The 23,074-nt window shown below is 40.7% G+C and overlaps 1 protein-coding gene across 12 annotated transcripts in view; it reads right to left on the bottom strand.

Annotated features, from left to right (window-relative positions):
* The window catches only part of CRACDL (CRACD like), a 63,673-nt gene that overhangs the window by 7,131 nt on the left and 33,468 nt on the right, over positions 1-23,074 (bottom strand). For 11 of the 12 annotated variants that reach the window (XM_085055143.1, XM_085055095.1, XM_085055088.1 and 8 more), the window contains 7 exons: positions 18,578-18,654; positions 17,451-17,616; positions 14,294-14,429; positions 13,755-13,919; positions 13,054-13,122; positions 9,664-9,894; positions 5,870-7,451 (listed from right to left, as the gene is read on the bottom strand). In XM_085055143.1, coding sequence (XP_084911269.1) covers positions 5,870-7,451; positions 9,664-9,894; positions 13,054-13,122; positions 13,755-13,919; positions 14,294-14,429; positions 17,451-17,616; positions 18,578-18,644 — 2,416 coding nt within the window. In that variant the 5' untranslated portion in view covers positions 18,645-18,654. The remainder of the gene's footprint in view (positions 1-5,869; positions 7,452-9,663; positions 9,895-13,053; positions 13,123-13,754; positions 13,920-14,293; positions 14,430-17,450; positions 17,617-18,577; positions 18,655-23,074) is intronic. The other variant, XM_085055152.1, reaches the window with a different exon arrangement.

The following is a 23,074-nucleotide window of genomic DNA, read 5'->3' as shown; positions in this document are numbered from 1 at the left end:
TTCCAGAAGGATCAAAGGTGGTGAAGTAATCCAGAAGATAGTATGGTGAAGCGAGCTGGCAGTTTAAGGTGACCTGAGACTGTCCTATGAAGCTCTTGGTAACCTAAGGGATGCAAAGAGGCAAAAAGCTTTCTCAGGAAGTGACTGTTCTCAAGGGAAGTGCTGCTCACACATCTTCCTTGGTTTGTGACTCTCTGATCACCTTGAACAAGCTCTGTCTTATCTAGTCATGGGATAGTCCATGTGCTTTTATGGTTCATCACGTGGCAAAGCACAGCATTTAAGGAACTGGGTAGCCAGAGTGGAACCAAAAGGACTCAAAAGCATGATTTAATTCCTGCTTCTGCTGCAAGTCACATGCACAGCAATTGGCACAGAAACTCCCAGCTGGTAAATGCCACTCTTAGGAAGATAACGTAATACAAAACGCAAGCAGGGGCATCCTCTGTCCAAAGCTGAGCCAGTTTTGACAGACCACAGCAACCACAAATGCCCTGTGTTTCATTTCTCCTTTGTCAAAGCAGGGCTGAGCCTCTTCCTTCCACATTATGCTTGGGAGATTTTTTTAATAAAACTAAAATCTAAATAATATTCTTCATTTCATATTACAACATGTTATTTTAAACAATGTGCTATTCAACTCATTACTTAATAACTTCATAAGCTAATAAAGAATATTGCTGGCAGCAATTTGTCTCTCATTCATTCACAGTGAACCTCGTGATTGCATCTTTCCCCCGTTTCCTTGGAGCTGGCTTGGCCTCAGGCTTTTTTTAAAGAGCTGAGCCCCTTCTTCCCCTTGGGATAAGCCACCAACAATGGAAAGATAACAGGTCAGAACTTGTCAAGCCAGTCTGTGCCTAATGTCACCATGTATTAAAACCAGCAATTAATGTAGGCTGCTGAGGTCTTTTGGTGCCACTTGAAACCACACCCAGAGGCTGCTGAAGCCTTCCCTTCATGTCTTCCCCACAGCCACCAAACACACACAGGACAGTCACAAGGTCAGCTGTTCCATCTGCATTCTTCACCACTTCCACAGCTTCTAGACCAACCACTGAGGATAGGCTCTGAAGCCAAGTGAACCATAGCCACCTTCTCAATTCCCTCCCGCAGATCAGAATCCCCTGAGCTCTCCTCCACTGGGTCTGACAGCAGCAGGGCTGGCTGACTCCATGGTCCTCTAGAGGGGAGAAACTCCTCTGCTGCAACCCCATTTAATGCAGGTATCTGTTTCCCTTAGTATCTTACCAAAACAGCTTTCTTTTTTTCCTCAGACTAATGCTCTGATCTTATAGATGAAACTTCTTCTGCCTAAATACTGTAGAAATAAATGTGTATACTTCTCATTGATATTTGGATATCATCCTGTAATGTGTGTCAGACTGGTTGTATGAACAATAAGATGAAGATAAAACATTAATTTTTATATACAAAAAGAGCTATGATTGACTTGTTACTGTGCATGGGTTTATACACACACACATAGAAAGTGAAAGAGGAATACAAAACGATTTCTTTCTGTTGACAGACAGATATACTTCATGCATTCAAATCTGTCTGTATGTGTGCTGCTTGCATGGATAAACACAGCAAAGACATATTGAACCCTTACCCTGAAATCTGGGGATTAACTTTGTCTTTTTTAGAGATGGCCTCAGATTTCTCTAAATCTGAGACACGATTTCTTTAAATCTAAAAGCCTCTGTGCACAGAAGTTGTAGCAAAGGTTCTTTATGACATATAAGTCTAGTACCTGGAAAAGAACATCTCATGCCTGCAAGGACTGCAAAGAGTGGTTACTCTTGCTGTACATCTGTGCAGGCAAAAGGTCAGAGCCAGAATATTGGAGTCTTTTGAAAGTAAAACCACTAACAGCAAGTAAAGCTAGCTTGTGGATTCCCTGAGTGTTTTAAAAGCAAACATACTAAAAACTAATCCAAACAACTTTACACAAGGAGATCACACCCTCTGTATGTAAGTGTCATTGTTTTATAACACTGCTTGTGTATGCATATTTAATTCCACACTGTTGTATCTTTGCTCATTTATAAAACTCCAGTTATTTTAAGAATGGCTTTACAAATGCATATAGCATTTAGCATACCCTGCCCTACATACTTCCCTTTGTTTATTAAAGCACTACATGCAACCATGTCAGTATACACATCCAATTCCTTAGTTTCAGACAAAGCTATTCTAAAAGATCTGGTTAAGTATTTCTGACATTTCTTTCTTCCCTAAGCTGCTCTGTGAGGTATTTGACTTTTGATTGGATCTATACCACTGTTGCCAGAAGACTCTTTTTTACACAAGAAACTGCTGTTTGCATCAAAGTCTATTTCACTGCTGAAAAACAGCCATGTTGCAAAATAGCCTGACACAACAGAGAAAGCAACTTCTTTTGGGGAAAAAAAAAAAGGTTGTTTTTCAGCTGTAGCCAGGACAGCATAAAAGCAATGTCTTTTTGATGTAGAGAGAAACATTTTTCTTGTCATTTCAGAGCCTGTATTTGCCAGACAATACACACCAATTTCATTCACCATTATATCCATCATTCTTCCCTGAACTCTTTTTCTCTTTTTAGAGGATGTCTCCCCACTACAGTTCCTCAGTTGCTGATTTTTGTATATCCTAATAAGCAGATTCACAGATGTGTTGCTTATGGTTTTGCTCTTGTAATAACCTGTTAGCATATGGTAATTGTTTCTGCCCTTTACAGGATTTATAGCAAAGTGTATCAACTCCAAACAACACAGCTTAACCTTTTAAATCTTGCAAGGACTTGTGCCTTTAGCTCCAGAAACTTAAAAATTACGCCTCCTGGGGTGACTAATTTCACACAGACATTGAAGAGCCTTCTTGCAGCCCAACAGAGCTAAAGCAATCCCACACTAGCTCCCCAGGAAGCTCTGGGGAGCAGGAGTGCTGCTTTCACCTGGGGTGGTGAGCCAGCATCCCATCAGCCCTCCTGTTCCTTTGGTACCAAGAGTGCTGAAAAGCTAAAATTTGAACCAAATGAACCACATTGCTCCTGCTGACTTCATGACACTGCAAGCTGACTTGTTTTGAAATGAGTGTACATGAGAAGGGAACTGCATCTCCTTACATCGCCATTTCACAGCTTTTCTTCTTGCTCAGCACAGGGATTTCCTAACACGCAGTTGGAAGAAACTCCCTGACAGCATAAAGTGTCGCCTGATGGTGACCACAGCTCATTGAAAAGGCTGATGAACTCAAGGGCTAAGAGAGGGCTGTGTGGGTGTAAGGAAAAAAAAAGAAGTGGGTGTCCAGGCAGATCAGGAGGCCAGAGATGCCTGATAAGACACATGATCCATGAAGGGCTGTGTTGATCATGCTTGTCAGATTTCTTCTGTTTGCAGCTGCAAACTCACCTGACTCACAGGGCTGAAGGAAACTTTTCAAAGAGCTTAAAATGATGTTTGGGCAGGGCTATTGCCCTGCTAAGTCCTCATTGCATCCCCATGACTTTCCTATGCCTCCCAGAGGGACATCACTTTTGGGGTCATTGTGAAATTTCTCCCACTAAAACTGGTGTGGTGCCAGGCCACTCAGAGGAGGTGGACCTCATTCACACCTCATTCACACATGACTTCAGGTGGCAAAGTTAGGCTGATGTGGCAACTTAGCACAAGGAGGTGCTTGGTCAGGTATCTAAAGGTCTGCAGTGGGTTAGGAAAGACCTCAGGTCAATTTGGAGAAGACTGCTTTGTATTAGAAAACTCTGAGTCCTGATATGCCCTTATATCAGAACCCATTACCAAGCAAACCAAAGCTGGAAATACATAGAAAGCTGTCACATCAAAACTTTTAGTAAAGCATTTTGCTTAAGTTGATATAAGTGAGGCAGTCAATAAGAAAGAAAACTAATTGCTATCACAGACCAATCTGAACCATCATTTTAAACAACCTCAGGCCATACAGATTCAGTGTAATACTCTCAGATGGAGGGGAACAAAGCAGGGCTTCTTAACCCTGTTTCAGATTCCAGGTGCATTCATCCCTACGAGGGAGACTGAGGCAGAACTCTCACGCACAGATCCTGTTTTGCAGAGGGCAGTCCTGCACCTCAGGGCAGGAGTCTCTTTCACCCCTACGGCTGAGGAGCCACAGGAGAAGCCTATAGGAGAAATGTGCTCCCTGGCTTCATTTCTTCCCCTTCTTCCTTCTCCAGCATTCATTGTCTTTCACTCCACTCCATCTGCAGGCACTCTGGGACTCAGCAACAGGGATGTGATAAAGGGCTGTGTTCAGGAGCACTGGCACTCCCACTGCTTTCCTCAGTACCCTACCAAAACAACCGTACTATGCTAGGTCTCCTCCTCTCTTGTCCCAGTATGACCCTCTCCAAAATCTCAATCCATCAGAGGTTTGACCATCACTCAGGGCAGTGCAGAGGGGAAAATGTCTTTAAAGGGACTGTTTGGATTATACACACACACACACACACACACACACACAAACATGTATACATATATATATATATATATACATGCAACCCCTGCCTTGCCTGCAGGATGTGAGGAGGTTCTGGCTGGGTGACTGTGGGGACCTCATCCAGCTGTGGATGTTAATGAATGCCCTCCTTGATAATGACAGGGAAAGCAGGAAACTGTAAGCATGGCCAAAGTCCTGCAAAAAATGTCTGCGATGCTGCAGCAGAGGACAACTGGAATCAGATGTCACTCAGGGCATCAGCAAGTTGCCTCTGGGGCCAGGAAGAGACTTTTGTCACCCTGAGGACAAGTGGCCTCCTGTGCCCTGAGATCTTTTTCTGGCTTGGTGTTTCTCCACTCCAAAGCTCAGAGATTGACCCCAATCAGAGAAGAGCAACTGGATGGGGGGAAGTTCTGCAATGGCAGAGAGAAACCTTATAATTTGCTTGGCAAGCATCTTCTCACATTCTTAACATCAAACCCATGCCCAGACAGGTCCAGGACAGGGAAGGCTTTTCTTCCACGTATCAGAAAACCTAAAGGTTTTTTTTTCCCCCTCTTGGCTATTCTCTGAAGTGAAGAGCAGAGGTCTCCTGCAAGAATTGCTTGACCATGCTTCACCTAACTTGTTTACTGTCATCGCAAAGACCTCAGACAGTGGTGCCACTTCCAGTCTTTTCTGTTTTCTGCCTGTAGCCCACAATATATTAGTCCCCAGAGGTCTAATTTTTTTTTTAACTCTAACCCAATTATATAATACAGACGACAGGGTGAAATTTAACAATCTCCAGTAGACATGATCTTATGGTCTCTCCTGGCTTTAAACTCCAGGAAGCTGCAGGGTTGTTAATTTTTGTTTTAAACAAGAAATGAGTAATGATAAAGATGGATAAATGAATAAGAAAAGCTCACAGAAGGCAATAAATAAATAGTGTGTTTACCATGGCAGGCAGTGATGGGCCTCACCGCATTTCTGCCTCAATGCTATGATGAAAAAGCAGGTCTAGAGGTCTGAGTCATTCGTCCCACACAGGGCACTACACTTAATATGAGCTCTTGTCTTTTGAATTGTCATGCAGCAGCTCTAAATGGGGACACAATGGCTTGATATTTCTGTTTTCCAATATTTGCTAATGTACTTTATTTTTTGGGTGTCACTTTGAATATCCTTTAAAAAACTCCCTGAAATTCAAAAATCAGAGGCAAAAATATCTTATTCTGTCTGCTGTTTCTTCCCTGCTGTCTTTCTGATAATCTTTTCAGCAAGGGAAAATAAGGGAGCAACATCACTGAAGGTAGAGCCATCAGCTCATGATCACCAGATGGACACAACAGTGCTGCCTCACGCTCTCTCATGGGTAAGGTCACTCTTTGCAAGTGAAGGTAACTTTAAAAAGTTTTGGGAGTCTTACCAGGCACTTTACTAGCAGTTGACTGTTTCTCCAAGTCTCTGTCTTCATTTCTGGATTCAGGAGAGTGAATAGCTTTGTCCTGCTTCTCCTTGCTTGCAGTAATGTTTGGTAGGGTTATGTTTTGCAACGCTGGCTTTTTAGGCAATGGAGGTTTGCTACTAAGCTGTTCAGAGGACTTTGCTTTGGGTTTGATCTTTTCGTTTAAAGAATCACCAATATTTGTATTGCCTGTTTTTCTGATCTCTGCCTTATCACCTTTTAGAAAGGAAGTCAATCCCTCATTTTCTAAATTAAATTCTGCACTGTATCTTTTAATCCCTTTTGATTCTGGTGGTGAGTTGTCTTCATATTTCAAGGACAGTGAGGTGGATCTAAGTTTCACTTGAAAAGGACTTTTATCTTTACAACCTGGCTGATTCTGAGATACCACCGAAGAATTGCTTGGCATCTGTACTGCATCAGCAGCTGGAGAAACACAACCAGCCAAGATTTCTGTAGGGTGGCCTGTGTTCTCTGAGTAGGACTCTGGCAGCAAAGTCTGCTTTCTCTTGCTACTTTTTCCCTCATCCAAATCTGATCCCTTCTGGAAGTCTTCTTGCCACTTCTCATTTCTCAAAGGGACCTTTGCTTTGGACAGGAAGAATCCAGTATTTAATGGGCTTTCCAGCTCTGATCTTTCTGGGAAATGTAGGCTCCTGGTGCTTGGTCTCTCCCGTGCAGAGGAAACAGAAAACTTTCTGAAGGCACTGAGTTCATTGACTGCTTTTTCAGCTTTCTTCCCCAGTTGTTGCTCCTTGTGGACCAGTGACTGACTGTTCTCCTTATCAGAAGCAGCTGCCTCCTGTGCAGCCTTTATTTTCTCTAGAGAGCAGAAAGTAGATGATCCCATCTGCACTGAGGAAGCAGGATGTAAAACATGGAATGAGTCTGTGGGCTGGGAAGAACCCATGAAAAACTCCTTGCTGGACTCTGACAACAGAGTAAACTCTTTCTTTTCCCCTTTATTACAGTGCATTTCCACAGGTACCTGACCATTCTTCTGCTTACTTTCTTCTGACGTTCCCAAGCAAACAACACTATTCTCACTAATTGAAATATTTTCTTCAGATGGCAATTTACTTACTGGAAACACAGGAGGAAGCTCCTTATTTTCTTGATTTAAAACACTGATTGACACATCCCCAGACAATGGAACCAGTGTTTCTGAGGAATCTTCTTGCTTTTGTACTTCTCTGTCTGAACTGGAGTAGGAAGAAGTTGCAGAGCCTTTGCCTTCTGTCAGCAATAAGGACTCAGACTCCTCACATGTCATTTCCAGTGTTGGTTGGCAGTCCTCTGGCTTATTCTCTGGTAGCAGGGCTTCCTGTACAGCAGCAGATTCAGAAGCAGGCTGAGTCATCACTGGTTTCAAAGCAGGGGGGAGGTCCTCAGGCATTCTGGGCTTTGGCCAGGAAGCCACATTCTGCGTTACAGCTGTGCTGCACAGCAGTTCTTGATTGCTGGGTTTGAATACAGCATCATCCTCTTCTTCTTCTTCCTCTGGGGTACAACTCAAATCAGTCAGAGATTCAGACTGAGTCCTCTGTAAGAAAGAGATTCAGAAAGCTCCATCACCATGTACAGCTTCACTTTTTTTCTTATCCTTCATTACATTTACAACTGAGATCGCAGAGAGGAAGGCAATACTTGCCTCCAATGCTGAGCTAGCAGTTTTCTTAACCTACAGATTGGATGCTTTTTTAAATTAAGCAGATCCTGGAATAATGCATTTAACCAATATAAAAGCAATGAATGACATTCTCTTCTGCACAACTAGTGCTTTCATGCCTTTGTAGATGGGAAGTTCATGAGAACAATGGCCACTGGACTGTCCTTGGCAATTGATTCCCCAGAGCATACTGCCTATGTTGTGCTGCTCTTAGGCAAAAAGCAGCACTTGAAAGAGAAAAATCTGTCCCTTTGTATTTTGCTACTCCATACTAGCATTAAAAATAAAACAACCCATTCTTCCTAAAGCCTGACTCTGAAGAGGGAAGTGTACATAGAAGTAAGAGCAAAAGCCTAACAAATCCAGCCAGTTATGACACTCCATTCCAGCTGAGTATCTGCCCCATATGGCAGTCTTGTGTCTAGTCCCACTGTCATACAGCATTACAGCCTTGCCTCCTTTGTGTAAGAGTCTTCTTTTTCTCTCAAGAGTTAAACTATTTGATAAAAGTTTCTAAACTCATATGTAGTTAAAAAGTTTATAAATTCATATGTATTTATCTGTGAGGTCTTGTGATTAAACTTGGTGTTAGGCTAAACATACAGGATTATTTGAAAGCACAGTATTGAGATGTTGAATATGCCTTTTCATATGGTGCCTGTATTAGCTCACTGTTTCACCGCAGTTTGTTGAGTAAATATATATTTTGGATGTAGGCCCTAATTCTAAGAACACAAAACCTGCACTTTGAAGATACTTCAGATTTTTTACAACTCCTTGTTTTGCAAATGCAATTGCAAAAAACCAGAGTTGCAAGGCCACTTGCATTCACAATCCATATATACAGGAACATAAAAGCAAAATATATCAGTTAGCCAGAAGCAAGGTACACAGGCAGAGTCAGGCAAGAAAATATAAAAAATTGTATTATCAAAATATGTGAATACTCTCTGTAGGAATCCAGAAGGGCTCAGTCAGCTGCCAGTATACAGTCACTCTGGACAAAGCAATCGTATTTCAGTAACAATATTAGAATGGAAGAGGAGGGTTGATTGGTGAATTATTGCTTTACATGTTTTTCTAACTAACTGGCCTCGTCACTGTGCTGCTCACAGTGGTGCTCTGCCAAGCTGAAAGGTCACTTACAGATTGAAGAAATACAGAATATCAACTGAGTACTATTTTGAGACAGAGGCAATAATATTTCTGGCAATAAGTCAGCCAAATTAATGGTTTTATTGCATTTAACACATTGAAAAAAACCCCAAACAATAAAGTACCAATACTGTAGTAAAAGCTGAAAACTTTAGTGCTAAAGGAGAGGAAGGAAAGAAAGAAAGAATAAAAACTAAGCTATGCCCTTCTTTAAATTTGACAAAGAATCAAATAAATGGTGTTTAAAAGGATAGTTTAAAAGAAAGATTTTTTTTTTTAATAGTATACACTTTTTAATAGCCTTTTTAAAATAGTATACACCTTCATTTTTATTGTGGGGTTTTTTTCTGTTAAGACTTATTTTAAATCTTCATGTAGAGCCTGGAAAGGATTTACAAGTTTTGGGGCAGGGAGAGGTCTGAATTTAGAACAGTCCTAATGTCCAGAATTTGGCTCCAATTAATAGGCCCAAACTTACTCTTGCTGTACTTTTAGAAATATAAGCTCAATTATACTTTGGAAATTAAAACAGCTCCTCCATGAGTAGTCTCCCAAAGACTCAAGATTTTATAGGATATTCCAAAGTAGGAAAAGTACACAAGTTGATCATAACACTTGAAAAAAAATATTTTAAGTAAGAAATGAAGCAGTCAGTCCAACTTCTGCATCACAAACAGGATATTAAATTGTATTACACAGTGAATTTAAGAAGAAATAGTTACATAAACTGCTGCATCAAGAACTAACAGGCAAACTCATTTAATATGTTCCTAGTGTCTACTTCAGATACTCATCAGATAACAGCTATTAAAACCCAATGAAATATCCATGCTGCAAACTGACTTTATCATATCTGAGTTTGAAGTACAAAGTCCAGTAAGAACTTCTTGGGTTTGTATCAAAAGTGACACTGTTTATTTTTCACACGTACCTGAGAAAATGTTCTCATTCTACTGGATCTCTGGTTCCGTGGTCTTATTAAAAGCTTATGTTTAGCAGCAGAATTATCCAAGAAAGCAGAAAGCTCAGGTGGAGTGTCAAAATTGGCCGTAGGGGAGATGGTACTGTCAGATGTCCGGGGCAATCCAGTTTTGGTATTTCCATGCCTAGTGAACAGATGACCATCTGTAGAGCGAGATCTAGGAGAAGAACCCAATGTAATCTGAAAAAAAAATAAAAATCCCCAAATGGAGAATCAAACAAAGAAACAAAGACATGAAAATAACAATTCTACAAATAAGTAGCCATGTTTATTAGAATTTTGAATTTGTCTCTTTTTCTTTTTGAGATTTCTTCAAAATACATTGCATTTCCTAATGTTGCATGTGATGTATTGGTGTTAGCAATTCTGTATTTTTAGCTGCTTGAATATTATGAAATATTGTCCAGTGGAAAGGAGCAAATCACATCTAAGTGGAAGATCTAAAGCACACAAATACACAGCCAGCATGATTTAGAAGACAGATTTATGAAGAGTGGTCAGTTACAGAACCTAAAGGGCCATTTGCCTTTCTGGGTCTGTCCTTCAGACTACCCACAGCTGTTTTGTGCTGAGCATCTTTAGCCTCCTGTATGCCAACAGGTCCCTTCCAACTCTACAATACCCTCCTAAAGACAAAAGAATCAAGCATTAGTGGCACTGACACTCAAGTCAGCTTGTGTTTTTACCTCATGTATTTATATCTGCATTTACTAGAAACATAAAGTTTCATTAGTAGACTATTCTGGGGAAGGAAGTGATGGATAATTCCTACTAGAGGCCAAAACCCTGTCCAGAAACAACTCCTGAATGTTGCAAGGGGTGTAGTACTTTCACAAAGCTGGAATTCAGCTTCCCTGTGAACTTCACCAAAAACTACCCCAGTCCCAGCAATGATGCAAAAAGGAAACTGGAAAATTTATGAAAACTCTTAAAATGGTTCCTCCTTTCTCTCAGATTCAGTTTTGCAAATAAGCAAAATAGTATTTCCAAACTATCTGTCACAGCATTAACATGACCTCTGACAACTCATGCCAGCATTCCCTTTATAGGCTTGAAATTCCAATTCATTTCATTGGAGGAGATTTCCTCCTTTGTAATGCTTTCTTCTGTGGACATTCTTCTTTCTTCTTCTTTCTATTTTTTCTGGAAGTGGTATTTTACCAAGGAGGTTGGATGGGAGAAGGGGAGTGCAGGCTGGTGTTCATTTTATTTTGGGAGGGAAAAAGCATCATCATTTTCTGCAAGTAGAATTCTGCAATATGCACTGCAACCAACAGATACTCTGCAGTGTAGTGAGGGCCTGCTACAGCTTGCTCAATGGCCATGGGAAAACTCCCATTGATTTTAGCAGAGGCTGGATCCACACCTTCTAATCATACTTTCTACTCAAGAAAAAGAAGGTAGCTCAGACACACTGAATAATGGATGCTCTCATTAATTTTAACTCTACAGTATCTGCAGTCTGGTAGTCAAACATGACTAATGTACAACAAACGATAGGTGGCTGCATTATACATTAGTACCTAATAGTGAATACATTGACATTTCAGCTCCATGATAAAGACACAGCACATGTTCTCTTTCAAGGCACATCATTATTTGCCTGCCTTTCTTCTGGCTCCTACTTTTCCTTGAGAACTTTGCATGTCTTCTCATTGGTAGTGCTCTGCATTGGCCATAACCTTGGAAAATCCAAAATCTGGTTTCTTACTTAAATTTCAGCAGCCTGAGTGAAGGCCAGCTCTGAGCCAGCTGCAGAAGTTGTTTGTCCCACGAAGTCTGGCTTTGACAAAGCCTACTGGAGAAGGAAGCAGCTGGCAGACCCCTTTCTCCAAATGTCATGTGCATATGGCTCAGTCGTCCCTAAGCTGCTTGTGCTGGGTGGCACAGCATGGGGGGCCATGAGGAAACCCCATCCCCAAAGCCCAGACAGGACAGCTGTGATTTCTTTCTTTAATCCAGGAAAGCTCCCAAGACACAGCGAGGTGTCCCTGCTGCCCAAAACCTCAGGGTTGTGATGTGCAAAATTCCTCAGCCCTGTGAACTGGTGTCCTCTGACTTCTAGAAGCAGGGCCAGTCTCTCTGAAATGCCAGGTAGCAGATCCTGTGGTTTGGGAGGAAAGCCTTCAGATGTAGCTACATTCTGGCTGTACTCTCAAACTGGCATGGGATGAAGAGAACTCTGAGCTAAACGATGGGGCATGTGGAAAAAGCTAAGCAGATGTGTAGTCACTGCCACGACTCAGGAGTCAGCAAGTGAGTCAGAAAGTAATGTTAATGGAACAACAGGGAGACATAAATCCTCTTTTAGCAAACATGTATCTGGACTGGACACAATTACAGTGAGCCCATACCAGCTTTCAAGAAATACTTTCTTCATGTGTTCTGTTGGTTTTATTTTAGAAGTATTAAAATTGCACTGCATCTAAGCTGTTTTTTTCAAACAGCTTCACGTGGAACCTAAGAAGTAAGGCCAGAAATCTTCGCTGAGTCCTACTGCAGCTGGTCTTGAAATGCATTTTGCATAATTACCAAGAAATGGTCAGCTCAGGACTAGTTTCTCTAATTCATTTCTGCAATTCCCCCCACCCCTCTTCCTATTTCTAGAAAATGCTCTTTCCTCTACCCCCCGTGTTGTTTCCACCACGACTCCAGCTGCGGACAGCTAAAAGGGACTCTTCAGAGCTTTTCAAAACAGCCCTTTAATCAGCCAGAACGGCTGGCTGATGATTGAAGAAAGCCATCCATGCGCCTATACTCGAGCTCTGAAAAACATCACTTCAGCAAAATTCACAGCCAGAATCTGACTGAAGGCTGAACTCAGACTCCTAAGCAGCAATGTCAGCCACTATCCTCACGCAAACACTCGCTGTGTCAGTGTGAGGTAACTTCATATTTAAAGCAGGGTCCAGCAGATTTCAGAGGATCTAGAGCTTGTTCTCATCTCTTCAATAAGCTTTCTCCCTTATCCTATGCATGTAACTCAAGCAGCCTTTACTGCAATTTCCCGTCTTTAAAAAAAGGACACTGTCAGTGTCTAAATCTGGTTGGTTGTGCTTGGAGATTAAATCATGTCTATAAAGCATGCTAAAGGATATGAGCTTTTCTAGAGACCTTAATTATTATCAATGGGAGATTACTTTGCATCAGAATTATGTTGATAAATAATCAGTTTTTATGTTAGACAGACAGGCATTAAAACAGCACACAGGCATGCAATTACATATATACCAAGTTGTTTTTTGCAGCAGACAGGCAACAAAATAGTTAGTATTTCTTATATTTTTAAAAAATACTATGTATAATTGCTTGTCCCTTAGTACATTTGGCAGAAGTTACCTGTTCTTCTTCTTCACTGCCTGTTCCAGCTAAACTCAAAGAGCTAAGGTGCTTGTGAGAGTCAGAGAACTGTGGGATGGAATGAGGAAGAGATTCAGTAAAAGATGACAAACAAGGTGGCTATAATTGCAGAAACCATCTACACAAAGTGCACAAAGGTACTGACAATGTAAGCTGTTTTTCTCTATAGTCAAGGATTAGCAAGGACACTGCAAACATAAAGTGTAAGACGTGCAGATAAAGAATGAAATAATGTCTAACCAAACTATCATTAAAAAATCAATTTTCAGATTATTTTATGTTTCTTTTTCCAATGACAACCTAGAAGAACAGTAGAGAGCTCTCTTATCACTCAAAATACTCAAGGGGGAATACAGATTTTTCAGCCTTATTTTTTTTTTAATGCCTGGCAGCTCTTTGTAGTCTCTATAAAAAACACAGCATTGCCATGCACACACACAAACACATACTCTTCTCCCTAGTTCTGCATTTTCTGGTGTGATATTTATATTGTAACAGGAACAGAGATTCTAAGTAGCTGTTTGCACAGAGAGAGAGCATTTTCCCAATATGAGTAAGATATTTCTGAATTGTTCAGAAGTAAAATATAAATACATAAACCAAATAATTTATTCTGCCTTCCACAAATAAATAAAACAAGTCATTAAACAGTCATTTTTGTCAACACTGGAACTACTCACTCTTGTTCTCATGTCTGAGTTTAGGCTTTCATGAAGCAAAGACATTTCTGGAGGGCTCCTGGGTAATCCATCATCTTCAGAACTGGTCCCAGCATCCTCTGTTCGCTTTGCATGAAGTCCAAATGGAGGTGGAGGTCCCAATTTCATGGTAGGCTGGAGTTTCAGCTTCAGAGTGGTATAAAATACGTTAGCTTATGATAGTGATGGAGGTTTCCCCAGAACATTTTTTAGCTCAGGTCAATGAGTTACCATTATTTTAACTTCACAATTGAATGATCCAGGGCACAGGACATCTGACTTTACACATTCTCTTAGGGAGCCAAATAAACTACCCATTTTTCAGCTATCATTTAAGTAGAACCAAGACAGGATATTGCTGTCTAATTAACAAACGCAATATTTAATGTAAGATGCAGACAGATATTACTAATTACCAACTACTAGTCAAATGTTCAACCACAAATACTATCCAAAAGAAATCAAGCCTGGAAAGACATTCCACCTCTTGCATTTGGAAAAATAAATGTTGTGTAAATTACCTGTAAAGCTCTAATCCGATCAGAAATGTTTTCTTGAGAGAACACTCTTACTGGCCTTGCAGGTTCTTGCCCAGTCTCAAGGATGAAAATGCTATCATGTGACAAAGCTCTGCTTCCCATAATGCCTTTATGTGTCCTAGAATAACACAACAAATGAGCGAAAACATGCAAACTTCTTTGCCATTTCTCTTAACTCAAGTGGTCTCTTGAATGTCGAGTGGGATACAGGTGTGCACAGCATACATCATACACAAGATTTCAGATTTCTCCATTAATACAATACAGTCATTCAGGCTAATCTAAGTAACACCTTTAAAAACCAAAACCAAATTTTTAAATGCTGTTATCCGTCACATTAACAAACTGAATCAAGGTTAAAGACAGTTTAACCCCAGAAAATGAATTATATCATATGGAAAAAGCTACTGCCCCTTGGGTGGAAGCCAGCATCTGGGTGTTGTCACAGTGCCACAGGCAAGCCCAGGTGCAAAATGAAGGGAGTTCACATAAACAAGCCTGTACTGAGACTTCTTCCTAATGTAAGAACCTGCCTTGCAAATGACTGACCATTACTAATGGAAGAATAAGTACATTTTAGTATCTAAAATTGGTACAGTATTTAATGTATCTCTGCCATACAGAGCATTAGCAAAAACATTTCAGGCAATGTAGTCCTCACATGGAATCATTTGCAAAAATCCTTAAAAGGTGCTGTGCTTTGTATCAAGATCCCTCAGATTTTCTCTTATGAGCCTGTGGGACACATTTTTTCATGGGCAATCTTTGTGGCCTAGTTAGAGGAAGTGGGAGATGCTTTGTGGGCAGTTTCTCTCATATTCTGTTTCCTACTTTTGGTGCATGTGTTATGTAACTTCTTTTGCAAATGGTGCATGTGGGATATGAGCACCTTGTTTCCTTATGGGAATGGTTGAGGAGGCCCACAGACAGACAGCTAGCTGCTAGGACGTTTCTTATGCTCATTTTCCTCAGCTTGGCTCATACCCTAACTGAGCAGGGACCAGAAATGTGTGCACACAGCATTTTTTGTAAGAGTACCTTTTAAAAATTTTTTTAAATCAGGGAAATAGGAAATGGCAAACGAGAGTGCAGAATACAGAATTGTTTGGGTTCATGTAACTATCAAGTTAATTGAGCAGAAAAGAAAAAAGAGCTGTATTTCTGGATCCTAAATACTGTCATAGGGACATTGAGGACAAACATAAACAAACATGGCAGAAAGTAACATTTTCCTCGTAATGGCTGCTATAAATATGTTTGATAAAACAATGGCAGGAAGGAGTTGATCTGCATTCTTCTGCAGAAGGAAGGAAAGCCTGCTACTTCTGCTTAATGCATTAGAGACATTAGAAGAACAATTTATCTAAGTGAAAATGTGATCTCTGCAATGCATCCAAGGTCAGACAGATCTATAGCAATTTGCAGAGTAGGTGCCAGTCAGGGCTGAGGTGGTGCCCAATACAGCAACATTTAACAAGGGCGGCAACCCCCGGGCACTGTTGTTGCATGGGCACATTTATCCAGCATTCCGTCCTCATTTCCTCTTTCAGGCAGATGCATCCCTTCCAGATACATAATGGAGGTACCCTACATGTCTCCTCAGATTAAGAGTGTTCAAATTAATTTTCCTTCCTTTCAAAGAATTTCCTGGTCTTTGCCAGTCTAATAAATGTTAAGAAACAATAATGTAACAACCCTTCAAATTACAGCACAGGAATTTGGCCAGAATAGCCAGAGATGGCACCCACTCAGACACAGTCTTGTTGAGCTGTACATGGGTGAAAGAAAATCTTGCTATCCACACCTCTAAAACAAGTTATCAAACAACAACACTACACAGCACCTGGTGCTGCCAGCCCAGAACTCCTAGGGCTTCAAGCTGGACTAACTAACATTACTACTATCAATGCCATGAAAGCAAAAAAAAACCCCAAAAACCAAAAAAACCCCAAAACAACAAACAAACAAAAAAACCCCAAAAAACCCCACAAACAAACAGAACCAAACCACCAAAGCAAAAAATTAATTGTTAATAATTTCTTTTGGTTGTTTGGCGCTGCCTGGTGGCCACATTGAATAATGTCGTTTTAAATGGCCGGGATGGTTTCCTTTCCCATTCCTGGGCATAGCATTACTTCTCCTGAGGGCCAGGAGAACAAGTTTTGAGAGGCACAGCATCCACCAATGCAAGGACTTGCTTTTTAGTTAGCTAAGGGGCTCTTCAGTCCATCTGTCCATCCAGAGACATATCTGAATGTTTAGACCTGGTCTCTCATGGTTACTTTTCATGATGTGTAATGTTTTTGCAATGTCTCAATGAAGCCAGGGTTTTCAGAGACAAATAGATACACAGGGTTTACCTGGTCTAACTTCAGACATCAAATCACAGCTATTTACATTGGAGTTGGTTATCTCAGGCTCCTGTTTACATTCAGTGGGGAGATACAAGCACTTCCAGAGCCTATTACATACATAAGGATGACACAAACTTTGTTAGTAATGCTGACTTTTCTCTGATTATTAAAGGCAGCTGGTAACTCACTATCCCTGTCCATGGCAGAGAGGTTGGAACTGGATGATCTCTAAAGACCCTTCTAACACAAGCCATTCTATGAATCTGTGGTTCTATAAATCAGATGCAGACATTTGTCCTTTGGTCAATGAATCCCATGTATACAGAGAAAAAAATGCTTCAGAGTCTCTGGATCCTGCTGATTTCAGTTGCAGTCATCCCCTTACTCCCTCCTTGCTTTCATAACCTGGCATAAATGGTTAGCATCTAAATTTTTTTAACAATCCTTAGGAGTTAAATTTTACGGGCATAAGACAATCCTGGTAGGATATAAGCTGAGTATCTAATTCATTTTTGAAGGTGGGAATTACATTATTTTGAAATGATAACCCAAGGCTTATTTATGATTAAGTGAAAGCTTTTTCATTAATATTTCTTACTGCACCCCATCCCATTCCCTTCTGATTTGTCTTGCATCAGCCATTTTAATTTCTACTTTCCTGGATAAAGCAAATGTTTGAAAATACAGCATTATGAACAAGGGGAGGAGGCAATTTTGGGGTGTCCTTAATCTACAAACACTGTAGCAGTTTTGTATTTGTTTACCAGACAGAGTCCAAAACTTACTCAAGTTCATCTTCAGAATCATAACTAATGTGCATGTCATGAGAGGCTGCGACATCACTTGTTGACTGGCACAACTTCAGACTGCTGCTCACAGAAGATGAGGTCTCTTTCCTTTTCTTCATACCAAAAAACTTTTTGAAGGATTTGAACTTTGATTTTTTCTTTCCTAGGTGAAGAAACATAAAGAAGATGCAACCAGCAGCATGTGCAAATTTTTGAACAATAACAATTTCTTTATAATTTTTTGCATGAGTGGATTTTTTTTCCTGGAAAATGCAACACAGTCCACTCTTGCATTAATGTCTTTCAAGACTATACTGATAGTATGAAATTATTGTGATCTTGGAGAATGAATTGCAATGTTTATGAGACATAAGAAAAAGACAGTGGTGTAGAATCATTCCTAACAGAGTTTCTACTTGTCTCTTGAGGTAATTAACTGTGAAGGAAAAGTTTGATCTTAACTGTCTGGGATACAAAAAAAGGAATTATTACTTGGAAACCCACTGCTTTTGTTGAGCAAGCTAAATAGTGATGACAAGAGCAATGTTACCAAAACCAATTTAAATGTAGAAAAGGCATATACAGGTGAATGTGCAGTGTCAGGAAGATAATGCTTTTAAAATGTTTGGTTTATAATACATCAAGAATATTTTGAATGCTAATTACAAGATTCAATGGATCACAAAGTATTCATCAGGGAATCAAGCAATAACCTTAAAAAGCAATTCTAGTCTGCTCAGTGAGGAAAGACCTAAATCAGGATCAGCTGCAAGCTCCATGAAGGAAATGGTTTAAAATTAAATCAGTGTTTTGCACAAGAATTCCAAGAACTTGTGCCTGTCCCATTTAAGTTGGCATGACAGCACTACAAGGCATCCCTGTCAGTATTTCAATTACTCTTGGATCTTGTTGGGTGACAAAGTTAGCTGGGTCACAAAATGCTACAAAAATCTCATTTCAAGCCTCTGAAAATGCTGAAAATATAGAACAGCTCTCAGAAACAGGCAAATAGAAAGGCAGAATGCATTCTCTAAACAAACAAATTCACTTCTATGATAGAGCTAAGGCATAGAAGCTCAAGAAGTCACAGTGCTTTCATTCACTGGGGAAGGGAGCAATTCTACCTGAATTGTCCTCTCCATCTCCTTCAGCCTCTCTCGTCTTAGAGTCCATTGTCCTTGAGGAGCTCATGTGGCAATCACTAAAGGAGGTAGAAAAAGTGTTAGTCGTATCAACATAATAACACTTCACTATATATGTGTACACATACATACAGGCAGGTTACTAAAATACAAAAAAATAGAATATCATGTATAGGCTTACATAATTTATGTCTACATTCATGTCTAAATATATGTGTGTATATATAAAGATACATAAAATATAAAAATATTCCATATGGTACTTATTAGGCTGAGGCATAATAGATTCCACAGACTATTTCCACTTTCAGAAGACAAGTGCACATGACAGTTTAGTCGACCAGCCTCTCCTGACTGAAAACTGAGTTTGGTGAATTCTTGAAACCTGCTTCTAAAAACATGTATCAGAGGAGGTGGGCTTCTTTGTTTCTCCCTTTCTGAGCCTATTTAGAACCAGAGACAAAATTATAATTGCAGCATTTGAGTAAATGTACAAGTAACAATAGTAAAGAACACCATGTATTTTCCCCTTATTTATATCCAATTTGTAGTATTCTACAGCTTGTAGTTTTTTCTTCTTTCTAAAGAAACTTGAAAATGTTAATGACTCTATTTTTTCTTTTTTTAATAGACAACAGAGTTAGGGAGAATTAGTAACAGAGAAATACAAGTCAAAACAAAACAACAGATTTTCTAATTTTCTTCTCTCTCCTTTACTTTTTGGAAGCAAAGTATTACTTTGCTTATTAAGGCTCCTAAATTAAAAAAAATATTTGCAAAACTGTATGTGTCCTGAGCCTGAAGACACTGTATCTGTAATTTAAATGGTATTTCTGGTGTAGTAGTTTGTGTTCTCTTTCCTTCATCAGGAGAGACATGGTCAAGGGAGAATAAAGTCATGGATGCCACTGATTGGATAGTGAGGTAAATGCTGCAGAGTCACTCTTTGGGCTGTAATGGTGACAGATACTCATGCCACAACCTGGATGGGAGGGTGAGTAGGCTGTGGCTGTTTTGATCCACTGAAGTACCAGGGGCTTTAAGAAACAAGGTTCATAAATTCAAAGAGCTAGTTAATTGGAAATGAAACATTTTTATTACTCAAATCTAAAACACAACACATTGCCTGAACCCCCAGCAGCCCCTTGGGCTGGACCACAGCAAATGGCTGCAGAATAGCCATAGAAAAAGCACCTCTACTGCTTGGTAACTCCGGGGGTTCTGCACCAGATGGAGCCACACCTTGGGTGTGAAACATCCCCTGCCACCACCCGCTGGGAAAGCAAATCAGAATTAACACAAACTCGAGAGTCAGCAACTTTGGTCAAGAGCATCTGCCTTAAGTATGGAGAATTAATACGGGACCTACCCCAGAAAAATACAGGCATGGACAAGGGTGGTGAGGCACTGGAACAGGTTGCCCAGAGAAGCTGTGGATACCCCACGCCTGGAAGTGTTCAAGGTCAGGCTGGATGGGGCTCTGAGCAACCTGGTCTAGTGGAAGGTGTCCTTGCCTCTAGCAGGAAGGTTGGAACTAGGTGATCTTTAGGGTCCATTCCAACACAAACCATTCTGTGAGTCTAAGATACCTTTATTTTCAAAGTAAATGTCCACTGGGAGGTGACAGATAAATATGTACTGTGGGCTGTGGCATATCTAGTCAATTGTTAAACAGGGTGTCTCAGATTCCTGCTGTCACGTTGCACAGCAATGGCAGGAATGTAAATCAATACCTTTAAAGCTTCAGCTGTTATATGTATGCTCTGTAGCATGTATAAGCTACACACATCCAGAAGCAGGATCCTACAATCTCTGTATATATTATGGATGACATAACTTACAACCCCATCTGTGGCCCACTGGCATCATGCTGCTGCATCCAGCAAGTGAGTATATATTTTTTAATCCAAATATTTGTATGCCATACTTCACTAGTTCTCAACTGCAAAGCCACTAGGGGTTAAATACCCACACAGTGGCAATGTCAGTTTGAAACATGCAGGCAAGTATGAACATGTTCCCTCTGGCAAAATTCAATCAGATAGTATATTATATTCCTGACAAACCAAAATTGTGTTGCTGTCCCATCCCATCCCAAACCTTGGCAGCCAGATTTCTAGAGAACAAAACCAATTAAAAAAAAAAAAGAAAAAAAAGCAAGCTAGCTCCACCATAATGTATGCAAAGAATTGTGTGACTTATTTTGTGATCTGAGGTCACAAAAAGTGTTTCCACTGGATGCCCCAAACATTAAGGAACACTAATATGTGACCAGGGCTGCAGTATGAATCTCCTCACTTCCCTGATGGGCTCTCTCCTTGTCAGCTGTGCCTCTTGAAGCAAGATCCTCACTCCCCTTCTGTCTTCATGCAGCAATTCTTCAGCCCACCACATTTTTGCTGTTTCCTAACATTATTTAAGAATTAGTGTGTCTTTCTAAAAATCTCCCAAGACCTAAGGAAGGCAGCCCTCCACTGCTGTGCTTTTGGGCATGTCTCTTGCAAGGGTACAGGGCTGGAGCCCTGGCTTGCAAGAAGGAAGGAGGTGCATGGCCACTCTGTGTGTGGTACTCATATTCCACCACCCCTGGAATCCTGTGGATTGGGCTATGAGAGGAAATCAAATTCCTACGTTAAGGGAAGAGGCAGGTCAATGTGCATCATTATTTTATATTTTTTCTTCTGAATACAACCTGTCCTGGGTCAATGTCAGCCTGTTGCTGAAGGAGTTGTTCCATCCACATGAGCAAGATAAAACAATTGGAAAAAAACATGTGGAGTTGACCCTACTGGCAAGGGGAAGCTGGACTTCAGATTGATCCTCATTGGGATTGTAATAATCACACAGAGATAATTGCTGAAGTGTGATTAGAGCTTGTCAGGAGACAAGTAAATTGAACTAAAGTACAGAAATGTAGACAGAGACCACAGTAACACACAGTGACTACTAGGAAAGATTGTAACAGGTTCTGTTGACGTACAGTGGAATGACTCTCCAGAATATTAATAATATTTTATTACTATTTATTATAATGAAATATAGTAACAACAGTATTTGTGGACCCAGCTGCCTCTGACATCTGCAGCTATTTCAGGGATCACATGCCAGAGTGACAAAGAGAAAATTAGAAAGATATTATATTACCTGGAGGTTCTAGACTTGTCCAATATGTAAACGATTTGTTACTTGCCAGCAAAACACACAAAGATTGTTTGAAAGATTCTATTTATCCATGTACTGCTTTAGCTGGTCATCCAGGGATTTCTTTGTTCAAGGATGCTCTTGGGAGATGCCCAACTCAGGCTGTAATGCTATTAATAAAAAGTACTTTTATACAGGAATCTGTCTTTCAGCTAATTGATTCAGCAGAAAGTTAGCTGAACCCAGCTGTTGTGGCTGGCATGCATCATTTCCATAACACCAGGTCCCACCACCACTGCCAGAGTCATCCCAAACAGCTCAGTGTCACCTGGGGGAAAAGCTGTCTGCTTTGCTGCGGGTTGCCCAAGAGACCCAGGCTGTGTGCAGGCAGGAAGGTTGTCCAGGTAAGGTAACTCTGGAGTGAGGCAGAAAGCAACCCGACATGCAGTCAGTGGCACCTAGGTGCAGGAGATACCAGGCACAAGTACCAGTGGCCTCTACCTCATGTGGAACAGCCCAGAGACTTCTCCTCAGCAAGGAAATGGTTATTTTAAACTATGGCAAATAAATCCTATAAGTCTGCATCACATAAGCAATACTGGGTTTGCAGTGGGGTGACTGGAAGGCTTTTATAAAAACCACCTCTCAACTCGTCATGTAGTTATAAGGATTTGGTTTTCATCTCAAAAGGCAAGTTTCCAGCCCAAACCCAGGGGCTCTCCCAGGCCGGTGGTGGCTGACATGAAGGAGAATGTGACAGCAGCCCTCGCAGCAGTCACTATGTTGTGCAAACATACACTATGACAAGGGCAGTGAGGTGCAGCCACCCACCCCATACCAAGGGTGCAGGGAGATTTTTGTGCCTGCTGTTACCAAGGGGACATTTGTTTGCATCAAGGGATGAATGGATGCATGATTCCTTAACCTGAGAACAGTACGGGGAGGGAAACAGCAGGCAGCAGAGGTGACTGGAAGAACTTGCAAAATGCTTCTGGGCAGTGTGCTGGTGTCCAAGTTTTCAGAAACATGCTCAAAAGTCAACAGATTCATTTTTAGGAAACCTTGGTTTTGAGCAAATGCTGAAGCTGAGACTTGGCTGCTTACTTGAGCATTTCGCCGAGTGATGGTTTCCATTGAGCAATATCCCAAGACAACGTGAAGAGATACTGGTGCATGCTTAGCATCCAGCAGCTGCCAGAGATCCTTCTGTGATACTCTGCAAGCCAGGCATTGCCTGGCTTAGTGTCTCACCAAACCCAGCTGTAGACAATCACATTCATTTCTATCTTAAAATTTGCTGTGAGGTTTCTATTAACATGAGGGAAGCTGGTTTTCATT

This window comes from Lichenostomus cassidix, chromosome 1 (genome assembly GCF_008360975.1).
Source record: "Lichenostomus cassidix isolate B80296 chromosome 1, HeHo_3.0, whole genome shotgun sequence".
NCBI lineage: Eukaryota > Metazoa > Chordata > Aves > Passeriformes > Meliphagidae > Lichenostomus > Lichenostomus cassidix.
The sequence above is the reverse complement of the archived record's forward strand: the minus strand, read 5'-3'. Positions and strand labels throughout refer to the sequence as shown.